Genomic DNA, 15,199 nt, shown 5'->3' on the forward strand with positions numbered 1-15,199 from the left:
TTATTCTTTTCATTTACATTTCAGTACACATCTTAATTAATACACTCTTATTTTTAGATGACATTAACACAATAGGACTGTGTCAACCAAATAAGTCAAATGTGAGACAGTAAATCAAAGCTAGTTTCAATTATTAAGGAGTACTTACAGTAGAATTTTTCATGTATACTCTGAAACATGAAGTTCAAGTGCTATTAACACTGTCTTAAGATGTGTTTACAAGAAGTGCGTGTGTGTGTGTGTGCGTTCTGTACCTACTCAATAATTTGGTAACATTCAACATGTCAATTTATATACTTAATTATCCTAGCAGCCATCTTATATTCTACACAGGCTTGCTGGACTGGTCTAAGGAATAGTACCAGCTCTCTTTCATTAACCCCTATAGGAAAATTTACTCTTAGCTTATTGTTTATTATGTACTTTCAATATGTTCTCATGTGATTCTGTTTTTTAAAGAAGAGTATAGTATAATGAATTACTGTAATGTTAATATATAGACGAAAATTCAATCCTATACCGTTTTTCTGACAAAAAAAAAATCCCACCTTGACTTTAACCTTTTTGTTAAAAGAATTGCTCATACTTTTGGTGCTAACTTATTACTCCTTTGAAAAACGATAGTATTTTTATGGTATAAAAGTTATGCTCCATTGAGTATCATTGGCTAGTGTAAGTTTGTTTCATACATATGACCTTAATTTGTTGAAAATGCAGACTTTAAAATAGTGGTACATAGTTGTTAAATGATAGAAGTAACATCGATGTAATATTTATTGTTGTCCTGTTATAAAATAAATTCCCCAGAATAAAGAAACTACTTCACTGAATTCTCTAAGCAGCAACCTTACATAGAGGTGCATAGGTACACAGCAGATACAGACTTTCTGGCTGGACTTCCTACTATTGATTAACAGCTTCAACCTTCCCATTTATTCTGATGGTTATCCATGTTCTAGGCTGTGTTTCTGGTATTTTTTAGACTAATGTGTTTTAATCATTATATTCAGTAAATTATCATTAATTTCAATATTCGAATTTTTGTAATGTTCTAAGATTGAGCATTTCTTTTTTATTAAATGTTGAAATATACAAGTCATTATGTTGTGTATTGCTGACTAAAAATATTGCTGAAGTGTAAAGGAGAAAAATCTAATTTCATATTGGCATAGAAAAAAAGCTTAACTTGTTTTCTTGCTCTTTTTTTATAGAGAACACCTGTTCCCAGCGCTGAAGCATTCCGATGGTTCTTTTAAAGCAGTAGTATATCTTATTTTCAAGGCATTTGGAAGTGAAGGGCAAACTAATGTCTTGTTTTAAGAAACTGCTTAGTCCACCACTGAAGAAAATATCCAGATATTATTTTCATTTTATGTATAGGGGTTTCTTCAAAACAAAACAAAGGAAAAGAAAAAAGACATATAAAAATAATCTGGGAGTTTGGGGAATTGGCCAGTCTATTTACTTTCAATACACTGATTCTTTCTTTGATGTAATTTAGCTATACTAGTGAAGTTGTTGTCTATTTTGAAAGTGGCTGTAAAAAAATAAGTTTGGGTAAACCCCTGCTGTAAAATCATGTATCTTTGCAAAGTACATATCTATACTTCATTTTCAAATATATGTGTTTCAGTACTGTAAACTGTACAGATAGCAGCTTGTATTTTGTGTGTTTAGACACAAGGAGACAATCATGTCTGAGCATCTATGGAGATTAACAGTTTGTACACAACAGTATGGTTCTGCGAGTTAAATCTGGAGCAATAAATTTTAGCTTTAACTATTTTTTGCCAGTTGTTTCTAGAAGCAGCAACAGCAGTGGCATGTTTTGCCATGCATCTTTCCGTAGAGACTTGATGCCAAGTTTTGCAAGACTAAAAGATGATGATGCATCCAGCAATTACCTTCAGTTGTATTGTTATAAGAGGGGGAAGATGTTATGAAAGTTTCAATTAATCTTTTGAGCACTATATTAGAGTAGTGGTTATGCACTTGCATTGCTTACAAACGAGCTGTACAGAAGGGTATACCTCCCAAATACTTAGTGTAGTTGACTTGTCTTGGGTTGCACTGTAAGGCGGAGTACTCACAGTAGTTGGAACATGCAGCATCAGTTGTATAACTTTTTTTTTAAATCAGTGTTTTCTAGGATACAGAGAAAAGTATCATATCTTAGGGGAGAAATTCTTGATTGATTTTTTTTCTCAGCCCAGCATGGGGTATATGTATTTTTTGTTTGTTTAAATTTTGCTCTCTCTCTCTCTCTCTTTTTCTTTTGGTAGGAAAAAGAAACTTTTGATAAAATGTATCCAAATGTTTTAATTCCATGTATGAAGTGAAATGGGTAGTTTGTTTTAAAACTTGACTACGTAAAGACCTCCTGCATTGAGACATGGCTAGGTATATTTTTAAGTTAAAAAAAATTAAACACATTTATAGAAGTGAGGCTTTTAAATCTCTTTTTATCTCCTTTTCTCATAACCTCCCAGTTGGACCACTGGCCTTCCCCTAGGCCCTCAGTGGAATGTTCCATTGCTCCTATTCCCATTTTTTGTCACTTGATGCTTTCATTCCTGAGAAGGCAGGGCCACATTCTGTGGAGTTCCATAAATGCAAACAGCCCCAAACACAAAGAAGCTAATGTTTCATAGGATCTGTGCTACCTTTTCACGTAGGATTTGGTTTTCTTAAGGCAGTCAAGGTTCCTAAGTCTGTCCCAGGAGGACAGATACGTTACTTGTGATGACATGATTCCTAGGGAGTTTATTTCATTTCTGTTTCTTGCCAGATTATAAAGTCTATTCTCATCTTTAGGAATAAAATAGAGTTTAGTGAAAATACATGGAGGATCGAAGTTGCCATGTTACTGTAACTTTTGTTCTTTATCCACTAGCCAGCTACTTCAGCCTATAACATCCACTAGCCTGCTGAAAAATGTTAGCAAGATGGATCACACAGAGGAAAAGAACCTGAGAAGAGAAAGGGTGATGAAAAGGACTGTAAAGTTTTAGAAAGACTAGCAGATTAATAATTTTAAGAGGCTAGTTGTAGTTGTGAATGGGAAATAATATCACAGGAGATTTTAAAAAACACAGAAGGAGCACTTCCTCATCAGAGCATGGGTGGGAGGGGTGGAGAAGTCACCTGCAAATGCCAATGTGAAAAACAAGTGACTAAACCTGCCTAGAATATGAATGCAAGGTCTCCACTTATGGTTGAATGGCCTTTTTAAGGAAATTTTATTATATATTACACCTATCCATGTTTAAAGAAGAAAAATAAATAATCACAAGCTAAAATGTGCTTAAAATGTATGTTAATTTTGAGATAGCTTTCTGCTTGATGTATATTCCTTTGAGGGTTTCTAGTTAGAATTTCTGTTTCTGCTGTGGGACCAATGAGAACTATAGGAGTTCTTTCTTGTCCACTTTTATTTGATTTTACTTACTTTTAAACCAATTTGCTAATTAATTACAAGTAAGTGAAAACTTACTTCCACATTTGAATGGTAAGTTTGCCTTGCTATTTGGAAAACGACGATTATTACTATAGGATTGAAGCAAACGTCCATTCAGGCTGTATCAGGCATACAATAACGGATAAAGATCGCACAGCAATGTACTGAGAGTCTAAAATACATGCTAGTATTGCATGTCTCGATGTGTTTTTGTTTGTTTTCTTAAAGAACTAATGAATCTGTATATTGTAAAATGTGGTGTTTTACATGTCAAATCAATTTTTTAATGAAAAAATGTTGATTATGGAAATGGAAAAGTGCAGCTTTTCTTTAATTCTCTTACATGTTTTTGTTCTCAATATTGTTCTTTTACGTCACCCATTTTTTTATGATTTTGGTAAAACTCTATTTATATAATGTAGGGTGCATAAAAGTTCTCGTTGGTGATGTCGAAGAAAGATGTTACTCTTCCAGCCTCCCTCTGGTTCTCTTCCCTGTAAGTCCATATACTGAGAACTTGTAAAGGATGTCATTATAACCCTAAGGGAACTATTTGAAGGTTTACATTTTTCATGATTCTAAAATACCCAATGACATGTAACTTTTGAAAATTCCTTGCTGTATGTTTCATATTCAGTACCAAGAAAATTCAGAACATGGCAATCAGAATATAGATCATGGCGGACTATACAACTTAAAAATTACATATCGGATAAGTCCAATTAAAATTTTGTAAGAGAGATCTACATACACAGATGTCTTACCTTCCCTACAAAGTAAGGAGATAAGAAGACGCACATACCGTAAGCATTTGGGGAGAGCTGGAAAATACGTAGGATGTTGGTACATAGTACAGTGAAGTGTTTTCCTTGTCAGCTGTCACTCGGCACCCTAAACATCCCAAGAGCATCATGCAAACTTCCCTCTTTCCAGGCCTTCAGACCAAAGTGGCTTTCTGATGGATTTTGCCTGTCTGTTCCCAAGTGGAGGCATAGTTACAAATCAGAAATGTGTCCATCTTTAGGAGAGAAAACAGTGATAGTCTTCCTCCAGTGTAAGAGTATTTAAGAGCATCTCGTGGTTGCTTAATCCCCAGTAGCCAACTTCCTTCTATACACATTCACAGGGAACAAGACATGGTGGGCTTCCTATGAATTCCTATTAAGCAATCACTACAGAAAGGAATATCCCCTTCCTTTCATTTAGAACCCCTGGCATGTAAGTTGTACAATTAATACTAAAGCTTACAAAGTCTTTAGGCCGATAGTATCTGTAATCAAATAATGAACAAGGGAAAGCAGTTAAATGAACACACTATTCAGGGTCAAATATGTTCAGCAAAAAGCCGTGGTGGGTCTTTGATCATGGTTAGATTCACAGTGATATCAAACAGTTGGTTCTCATGTAACAGCTAAATGTTTCACATTTTGTTTTTATTAAATTTGGCAGTTTCACACTGAGATCTGTATTCCTAGTGAATAAAAGACAGCTACTATGTTCGGAGGGATTCCATTTTCACAATGGCAAGGAAGTCTGAGATTTCAGGAACGTGGGCCACAAAATGTACTCCTTTCAGTGTTCCCCTCTTCTGAACTGTGCAGTCATCTATTAAATTTTCTAATAGATATTTGTGTAAGGTGTATGTATGCTTGTGCAATTATTAAAAAAAAAGCAGTTTTGGAAAACAGTGTATTTATTAAAGAAAATTACTTATGGGGCATGTACAAAACTGTAAAAAAAAAAAAAGCTACAAAAAAAAAAAAACACATTCGATTTGCCCAGTAAAGTTGTTTTTGTGAAATTTCTGTGTTGTTGAATAAAGGACTTTAGTATTCAAAATATCTCTATTTTTCCATGAACAAATTTTTATTTGTGGGAATTTAAGTAATGGACATGTGATCCTGATAATCTAATTTTGTTTATGATGAAACAAGTGTATAATTCTACACTTGCCCTTATGTCAGCAGAATGAATACTGTATATAAATCTTTCATAAAATACGGCAGTTTTGTTCATTTTGTTTTTCCTCATAGATTTTTGTCTTTCTCAGAGAGTTAAAGAAAAGGAAAAAGAAGAACATGGTTCTTTTCACATTTCTAGAGGATATTTTTTGTTGTTGTTGAAAGCTTTAAAAGGTCACCTAAATAGAGGAAGAAATGAATGTATCCAAACTTTTCTCCTTCCTTCTCCATCCTAAGTGTGCCAGGAGAAAGCATCCCATGAATCCCTTGTGCCATGAATGGAAAGTCCTGGTGGTAATACTTGAAAGCATTAAAGTTCATGAAGAAATGTGCAACACTGGAATTCTATCTTCAGCCATTCCCAGCAATACTCTGAGATTAAATTTTTTTATTGTACTTTTTAAAAAAATTTTTATGGAATATGATGGTCTGCCCACGCTGCTTATTGTTTTGGTGGTGAATGTGCTTAACCCCTACTTACCTCACTGTTTCTCAGAACAAAGCTCTAATTTTTTTGATGCCTCATAAACTACAAGAAATGTAGAACACAATTTTATATCTTGGAAATCCTTAATATGATGGCAAACACCGAACTTCAAACAATTGAAAGAGTCCATGTCCACAGAAAATAATACCACATTAGAAGATGTTTGTCGATTTTATAAATTTCAGGGTGTGTTCTTTTAGTATAATACCGCAAATGTAAAATACCTTGGCCCTGGCAACAGAATTAGATCGCATAGTGTGCGAAAGAAGAATTAGGTAACTTGAATTACGAGAGTTTCTGGATACTCAGCAATATTTTCAGGTGAGTTTTTGTGCTTGTTTATTACATTTTGGAGTAAGCAACAATAGGGCAAAAATATAAAACTGAGTTTTCATAGAAAATACTTTCCTTACTTGAAATCTTCAAATAAGGTTTATTTGTAGTGATAAGAGAATAATGCTTCAAAATAGTTTGAATTAACCATGAAGGGAGAGGGGAGGACTTCTATACCTTATTTAGACATTGAGCCAGATAACAGTTTCATATGGTTTCTGCAAAATCATGTATTTTTTAAAGAGTGTTTATTGGTAAAAGTTACCTTTATTTGCATGTTTTATGCAGAAGCTATTCTCCAGTTTATTTCTACTCTTGTCTTTATTCTGTCTCTTTTTAATGGTGAAAATTGTTATTTAAGGTAAACAGGCTGAACACAAATTTGTTTTATCTGCATGCCCTACATAAGTAGAGTAGTTATGAAAAAAATTTATTCTTATTTGGCAATTTTATTTCTAATCTTCTAGTATCTTGGCTTAAGATCTGTCTTTGTGTCCTTTGCAATTCACATATTTTGGCCAATTTTTAAAGCAATATTTCTTATTTTTAATGTACTTATATAAAATTAAATGTCAACCAAATTATCTTTAGTCTAAGTCAATGCTTTGTTTATCATATGTTACTTAAGACAAAAATCATTCTGGTACCAGGTGTTATAATTTCACAAGTTGGAAGCAGTGTAGAGATCTCTTTCCAAGAACAGTACTTTTAAAAGCTATTCTTATCCTGTATAAATCCTGCATGTAAAGCATTTTTAATACAAGACTGAATTACATGACTTGTCCAGTATTTAGATGGTAGGAGAATCTGACTGCCTGGTTTGAATTATGACCTTCTGCTTATGACTTTTCTGAAAAGTAATCTTCTATCTAAATTATATGGCTCCAGGAAACCTGCACAATTTGGAAGGGAAGTTAGAAAAGAACACAGTTAAATGATACTTTTTTTACTTTTGGTACCATCATAAGACAGCTGAAAATTCGTATTCATTGTATCCTTCAAGAACTTTTCTCATGTTTGCATGAATGGCCTTATGATTTTGTTTATAACTTTTATTGGTACATGTTTATAATTTGTAATTTTATTTATTAATGTTGAATTAATATGTGTGTGTGGGTGGATATAGAAAGATCAATCTGTGTGTGCATATGAGTGTGTGGTTTTTTCAGGCAGCAGAGTTGAAGTAGTTAAGGATCAGTGTAGGTCTCATTAAACATGTTTTATGGCTAAGAGTGTCAGTGTTGTGCCATTGCAATTGAATTTGATGACTCAGCATCTTACAATACTTAATCTGTTCTCTGGGAATCAGAAAATGTGGGGAACCTACCTGGAATCTTTTGGTCTTAAGTGCTTTTACTTCAGTTCACTATGTCCTACTTTCAGTTATTTAAGGGACTGTACTCAAAATTATGTATACAATTTGTTCCCCAAATACATTACTTCCCTTTATATAATTTTTACATTTTAGGTATATTTATATACTATTCGGTTATTTATCTGTATGTATATTTGAGTGTCAAGTGCACATCCAACCACTAATAGATGACTTAATCCATAGCTTATATATTTTGACCATATGGAAAAAGCCTGCATTCCCCCCCAAATTCGTGATATCTACCGAGCAGCAATAAGAAGAACGTTGTGAATATTGTGTGTGTGTGTGTGTGTGTGTGTGTGTGTTGGCAAACCAGCAATTGATTTAATTCCTCATTATTCAACAAGTTTTATTGTGTATCTTCAATGTGCCAGCTACTGGGAATATCAAGATGAATAAAACATGATTCCTGACACATTTACCATCACCATGGAACTCAATCAAATGGTTGAAATAAATACACAAATAAATAAAAACAGTGGAAAGTGTTGTGAATGGAGCAGGCATCATGTGAAGGAGTGGCAAGAAGAGATAGAGTGAAGCTCTTGAATTTCACATTCTTCACGGTTGAAAGAAGAGGGCAAGGCTTGAGCACTCCTGGGATATCAAACCTGAGAGTAAAGTAGTGAGCCAAAGAGATGGGAATTGCAGGAAAGAAAAAGACAAAGTTCAAAAGACCTGAGAGATACTACCTTCCTAGTCTAAGTTGCAATAATTTCTCATGGGGATTGCAGGAATACCTTGAAGATATCGTGGGTTTAGTTCCAGACCACCATAAAGCAAATATTGCAATACAGAGAGCCAAACTAATTTGGTGTCTCAGTGCATTTAAAAGATGTTTATACTGTACTGTGGTCTATTAAGTGTGTGACAGCATTCCTTCTTTAAAAAAAAAACAATGTTCATTCCTTAATTAAAAAATACTTTATTGCTAAAATATGCTAATCATCATCTGAGATTTCAGAGAGTTGTAATCTTTTTGCTGGCCGGAGGGTCTTGCCTTGATGTTGGTGCCTGCTAACTGATCAGGGTGGTGATTGCCAAGGGTTGGGGTGGCTGTGGCAATTTCTTACGTTAAGACAACAAAGAAGTTTGCCAAGTGATTGATTCTCCTTTTATGAATGATTTCTCGTAGCAAACAATGATGTTTGAAACATTGTAACTACAGTAGACCTCTTTCAAAATTGGAAACAGTTCTTTCAAACCCACTTGCTGCTTTATCAGCTAAGTTTATGTAATATTCTAAATCCTTTGTTGTCATTTCAACAATCTTCACAGCATTTTCACCAGGAATGGATTTTATCTCAAGAAACCACTTTCTTTGCTCATCCGTAAAAAGCAACTCTTCATCCATTTGTATCGTGAGATTGCAGCAGTTCAGTCCCATCTTCAGACTCTACTTCTAATATCAATTCTCTTGCTATTTCTGTCATATCTGCAGTTATTTCCTCTGCTGAAGTTTTGAACCCCTCAAAGTCTTCTATGGGGGTTAGAATCAACTTCTTCCAAACTCCCATTCATATTAATATCTAACTTCTTCCCATAAATCCCAGATGTTCTTAATGGCATCCAGAATGGCATTCCAGAGATTTTCAATTTGCTTTGCCCAGTTCCACCAAAGGAATCACTATCTGTGGCAGCTATGCCCTTATAAACTGTATTTCTTCAATAAAAAGACTTGAAAGTTGAAATTACTCCTTGATAGCTTGTCTGTGGAGTGAATGTTGTGTTAACAGGCATGAAAACAACATGAATCTCATTGTACATCTCTGTCAGAGCCCTTGGGTGACCAGGTGCATTGTCAATAAGCAGGACTATTTTGAAAGGAAACTTTTTTTTTTTTCCCCTAACCGTAGGCTTAAAATACCTTATGTTGTAAACAGATATGCTGTCATCCAGGCTTTGTTGTTTCATTTATAGAGCACAGATGGAGTAGATTTAGCATAATTTTTAAGGGGCCAAGGATTTGGGAGATGGTAAATGAGCACTGGCTTTAATGGGCAGTCACCAGCTGCATTAGCCCCTAATAGGAGAGTTAGTCTGTCCTTTGAAACTTTGAAGCCAGGTATTGACTTCTCTCTAGCTACTGAAGTCCTAGATGGTATCTTCTTCCAGTAAAAGACTGTTTCATCTACCTTGAAAATCTGTTGTGTAGCGTAACCACCTTCATTCACAATGTTCTCTACATCTTCTGGAGCACTTGCTGCGGCTTCCACATCAGCACTTGCCGCTTCACCTTGCATTTTGATGTTACGGAGATGGCTTCTTTCCTTGGACCTCATGAACCAATCTCTGCTAGCTTCTGACTTCTCTTCTGCAGCTACCTCACTTCTCTCAGCCTTTGTAGAATTGAAGAGAGTGAGACCCTTGCTCTGGATTAGGTTTAGGCTTAAGAGAATGCTGTAGCTAGTTTGATCTTCTATCCAGACCACTCAAACGTTTTTCCATATCAACAATAAGCCTGATTCACTTTCTTATCATTCATGTGTTCACTGTTAACAGCATCTTTAATTTTCTTCAAGAACATTTCCTTTTCCTTCACTAATTTATTTGGCTCTTTGGTGCAAGAGTCCTAGCTTTCAGCCTACCTCAGCTTTAGGGCAGGCCTTTCTCACTAAGCTTAATCATTTTTAGTTTTTCTTATTTAAAGTGAGAGATGTGTGACTCTTCCTTTCAGTTGAACACTCAGAGGCCATAGCAGGGTTATTGATTGGTGTAATTTTAATATTGTTGTGTCCCAGGGAATAGGGGAGCCCAAGGAGAGGTAGAGAGGTGGGTAAATGGAGCAGTCAAAACACACTCAACATGCATCTGTTTAGTTCACTGTCTTATATGGGTGTGGCCTGTGGTACTCAAAACAATTACAATAGTAACATCAAAGATCACTGATCGTCATAACAAATTAATAATAATGAATTTGAAATATCCTGAGAATCACCAAAATATGACACAGAAACATGAAGTAGGCAAATGCTTTTGGAAAAATGGCACCAAGAGTCTTGCTTTGATTCAGTGTTGCCATAAAACTTCAATTTGTAAAACAACAACAGTAACGCCCCCTCAAAAAAAAAATCGGTCAAGCGCAGTAAATCAAGTGCAGGAAAATGAGGTATGCCTGTACTTCAGTAGCTACCACAACATTCTCCTTCAATTCATTCTTGTCTGTCTTCAGTACATTTTCTATGCAGTAGCCTGAGTATGCACACACACACACACACACGGAGTTCGTGTGATTCTATGCTTATTGTCAGTGGTTTCCCATTGCTCGTAGAATAAACACCTAAATGTCATCTGTGAGGATCTTGTGATCTGGCTCTGCAATCTCATCACGTATCATGTCGTCCTTTTTTCTCTTTCTGTTCCAGCTGCTTCAACTTTTTTCTAATCCTTACACTTACGGGGATTACACTTACACTTCTCTTCCCACCTCAGGACATTTTGTTAACATTGTTTTTAATGTTTCCAATCTTCCTTCCCACTTTCTTCCTCTGGATAATGGCTCTTCATTCTTCAGAACTTCACGAAAACTTTACTCTTTAAAAGGAAGTTCTCTCTAACTTTTGTGACTCTGTCAAATTCACCTGTTACAGGCCCTTAAAGTACCCTGTATCTCTTCACAGGAATTATTTATGAATTAATTCATCCAATAAATAGATATTATACATTTACTATGTGCCCTTCACTCATTCAAGCAACTACAATATATGCATAAGCAAATAAGACAAAAAAAACCCTCTCCTCTATAGAACTTACTTATATTCTAGCGCAAAGAAAGAGGTCAAAACAAAGAAGTAAACAAATATCAATGCCACAAGGTAATATGTACCATGGGTACAAATAAGGAGTGGGAATGAGAGTAGGAATGTGTGAGAGGATGAGTTGGAATTTTAAATGGATAGTCACAGAAAGTCGAACTGAGAAGGCAACATTTGAGGTAAGACTTGAAGGAGGCAAGTAAATAAATACCCCATATGGATATCTTAGAAACAGCCAACCCAGCAAAGAGAATGGGAAGTACAAAGACCTTGTAGCAAGAGTGGGACTGGAGTTTTCAAGGGCCAGCAAGAAACCTATTGTGTCTTGAGTGCAATGGGTAAGAGAGAGAATAGTAGGAACTATGGTTCGAGAAGTAAGAGTGATGAGATTGTATGGAATCATGTTAAGAACTTTGGCTTTTACTCAGAAGCAGAAAGGAAATCTTTGGAGTGTTTGATGGGAGGGATACGTGATCCAACGTATATTATAAAAGGACAGCTTTGGCTACTGTGTTGAGAGTAGACCACAGGCCATAAACGGAGGAAGGGAGACCAGTTTGTGGTGCAGACATTTCCATGACCTAAGTGAAAAAAGATGGTGAAACTAGAATGTTAGCAGTGGAGGTTGTAAAAAGAGGTTGAACTCAGCATATAGTTTGAAATATAGGAAATAACATTTGTAGACAAGGCAGGGCTTTACATATGTAAGACAAAAATTAATAATGCCAGGGTTTATTTTAATTTTTTTAATGTTTATTTATTTTTGAGACAGAGAGAGACAGAGCATGAACGGAGAAGGGGCAGAGAGAGAGGGAGACACAGAATCTGAAGCAGGCACCAGGCTGTGAACTGTCAGCACAGAGCCCGACGCGGGGCTCGAACTCACGGACCGTGAGATCATGACCTGAGCCGAAGTCGGAGGCCCAACCAACTGATCCACCCAGGAGCCCCAATGCCCATGGTTTTGATGTGAATAACATCAAAATAACATTGAAACATCAAAAATAATAGTATTTAAAAATAATGAGCCTGGATGAGCTTATCAAAGGAGTGAGTGTGGATAGACAAGGGAGAGGAAGGACAAGGACTGAGATCTTGGACTCACCTACCACAGTTATACTTCCATTTTCATTGTAATCATTATTGGATCAGTGACTATCTTCCACACTGACCAAGGTAGAGAAGATACAGAAACCCAAGGAAAATTCTGCAGGTGTACTCTCCCATTTCCCCCATCCCAGTAACCTGTATTCTTTTAACCTTTATTTGTTTTAGAGGTTATTTTTCAAAAAATGTATTTGAGAGAGAGAGAGAGTGCACAGGGGAGGGGCAGAGGAAGACAGAGGGAGAGAATCTTAAGCAGTCTCCATCCTGTGCATGGAGCTCACTCCCAGGACCACAGGATCATGAACTGGGCTGAAATCAAGAGTCAGACGCTCAACCAACTGAACTGCGCAGGCACCACTCTTTGAACCTTTAGTTAGCCCAATCCTTACCCTTCATTCACAGGTGACCATCCCCCTCAATTTTTCCTGTTTCCATTGCACACAAAAGCTTGCACTTACTATTTATGTTTATCCATACATTCTAATGCATTGATTGCACATGACTTTTCTCTTAACATAAATAGAAATACATCAAGTTCAGAGTTTGATGAAGACCAGGATTAGTACCATTAAAAATAAGCGTAATTTTACTGTACTTGATATCACATAATTTATCTTTCTGTTCTTAAATTTTTGTTAGCAATTCCGTTAAAGGAGATGAAATTATTATCTCTTATTTAACATCTCAGGGACCAAAATGTTTGAACAGAAAGTGGATAGACGTTAAAACTACAAATTGAGAATTGGAATTAAGTTGTTTGACTCTTAGTCAAGAGATAGGAGTAAGATTTTAATTTGCCTAAACTTTCCTTCACAAGGGAAGAAGTTAGCTCATTAGTATAACAATATTAGAGTTGAAATTTCAAATACTTATTGTTTTTGTTATTTACCATTGATACTTCACAGAATTAGTCATGCATATTTTCATTAACAACCTAAATGAATTACAGAGAGTGTGGTTAAGAGAGAAGTGTTTCTTTATATTTTGTATGCAAGAGAAAGCATTTTGTACTAGAATCTCTTTAGACCAGAGTTTCCATTTCAAACCCACCATTTGACAGAAATTTCTACATATGAGAAGTTCACCACTGTATCCTTACCACATTCTGAGGACTAAACAGTGAGTAGATCCAAATCCGAAAGAACCGAATGCTAATTATTTCAGTCCATTAAAGTCCTGACGAACCTCAATATATCCAGAGCAAGAAAGGAAACCAGCAATGACTGCAACAAAATCTGAAGAGCCTGATTTCAGAGTTTGGTGGAGAATGTGGAGGATCTTATGAAGTGTCAAGAATAAAAAAAAAAAGTGAGTTGAAAATAATTTAGTGATACAACTGTAATCTACACTTGCTTCAGGAACTTGGGCAACATTGTCACCATGGATGTAGAACTTCTGAGGTTTATCAACAGATTTCATCAATGAGAAAAACATCACATAAAAATCCACAGCACCCTAGCTGTTGTATCAAGTAAGGGTGAATCTGCACGCTGAATTATTAAATGTATTCCCACACTATAACAAAATTGTGGACCTGAGAAAATGTAGTACTTTCTAGTTTGTAAAGTCTGTCAGAGATCGGGTTCTTCAATGGCCAATTTGAGGGAAGCTGGCACACAATTTAAAGATGTAATTTGAGTCATGGCTGATGATATACTTTTACTTGTTTAGCCTTTTATGCAGCTTGTTTGCATTACTTGAACAGATTTGCTGTTTCTATTCTAACTGCATTGTGTATGGCATGAGGAATGCTGATTAATTCTTGTCGGTAATCATCACACATGCTGCCAGTGTTGTACATTTATATCCTCCATTACATAATCTATGTATTCATTCCTTATGTTATTAGTGGAAGTGGCGTGTAATAGGTAAATAAACCTGCTCCTGATTTAGATTTAAAGTGACTGTAGATCCTTTTCTGTTTTTAAAAGTTAGAAACTGCATCAGATGGAGGAATCTGGTATAGGATTCATCCGCTTCAACTAACTTTAATTAGAATTCTCTAATTGTCCCTACAGCTGCCACCAATAGTAAACTCTAGAATATCAATTGTAATTGGAAGATAAATTTGCATTTTATTCATGACATGAAGTTAATATGTCTTACTTTGTGAACTTTAAGGCAGTGAAGCTATTCAGTGCCATTGGAGTATCACTGAATAGCCTTTTTTTTTTTTTATCGTTTTGACACTTACATAGTAGATGACTGTCTTATCTACTTTTAAAAAGAAAAGTAGGTAAAAAGTGATTTCTAAACTACCTACTGGTTTACTCAGAGACTGGTGAGTAATAATGAGTTAATATGTTTTTAAATTATGGGTTATAGTTTGAAAAGACACTTCACCAGAAGCCCTAAAGCATTAAGAGGAAGTAAACTGTCAGTCCTTGCTTTATGCTCGCAGTCAAGTTACAATTTAGCATAGGAAAAGTATAGAAAAATAAATAACAGCTAATATAACAAAACTAATGTATTCATGTCTCCATAACCTTATTCCCAAATTTCTCATCCTTTCTTGAGATGCCAAGTTTGAACCACCATGTCAGGGGATTAGAGTCAATATAATTAGTCTTCGCATTTTTTAGAAGAGTAAATGAAGTCCCAGTTTCTGAGAATGGCACTGTTCATAATCTTTTATTTCATAGTTACTTACTCCTTAAAGAAAGTAGAAAGTGTAACTACTTGCAATGGCTTAAATAAGAAAAAAGGGAATACATTAGCCGAGAA

At 35.5% G+C, this 15,199-nt stretch overlaps 1 protein-coding gene across 4 annotated transcripts in view; it reads left to right on the plus strand.

The window, feature by feature from the left end:
- CXXC4 (CXXC finger protein 4) overlaps positions 1 to 14,375 on the plus strand; it is a 55,068-nt gene extending 40,693 nt beyond the window's left edge. For 3 of the 4 annotated variants that reach the window (XM_058721763.1, XM_058721761.1, XM_058721762.1), the window contains one exon: positions 1,212 to 14,375. In XM_058721763.1, coding sequence (XP_058577746.1) covers positions 1,212 to 1,256 — 45 coding nt within the window. In that variant the 3' untranslated portion in view covers positions 1,257 to 14,375. The remainder of the gene's footprint in view (positions 1 to 1,211) is intronic. The other variant, XR_009259409.1, reaches the window with a different exon arrangement.
- The last annotated feature ends 824 nt before the right edge of the window (positions 14,376 to 15,199 follow it).

Source organism: Neofelis nebulosa, chromosome 3 (assembly GCF_028018385.1).
Source record: "Neofelis nebulosa isolate mNeoNeb1 chromosome 3, mNeoNeb1.pri, whole genome shotgun sequence".
NCBI lineage: Eukaryota > Metazoa > Chordata > Mammalia > Carnivora > Felidae > Neofelis > Neofelis nebulosa.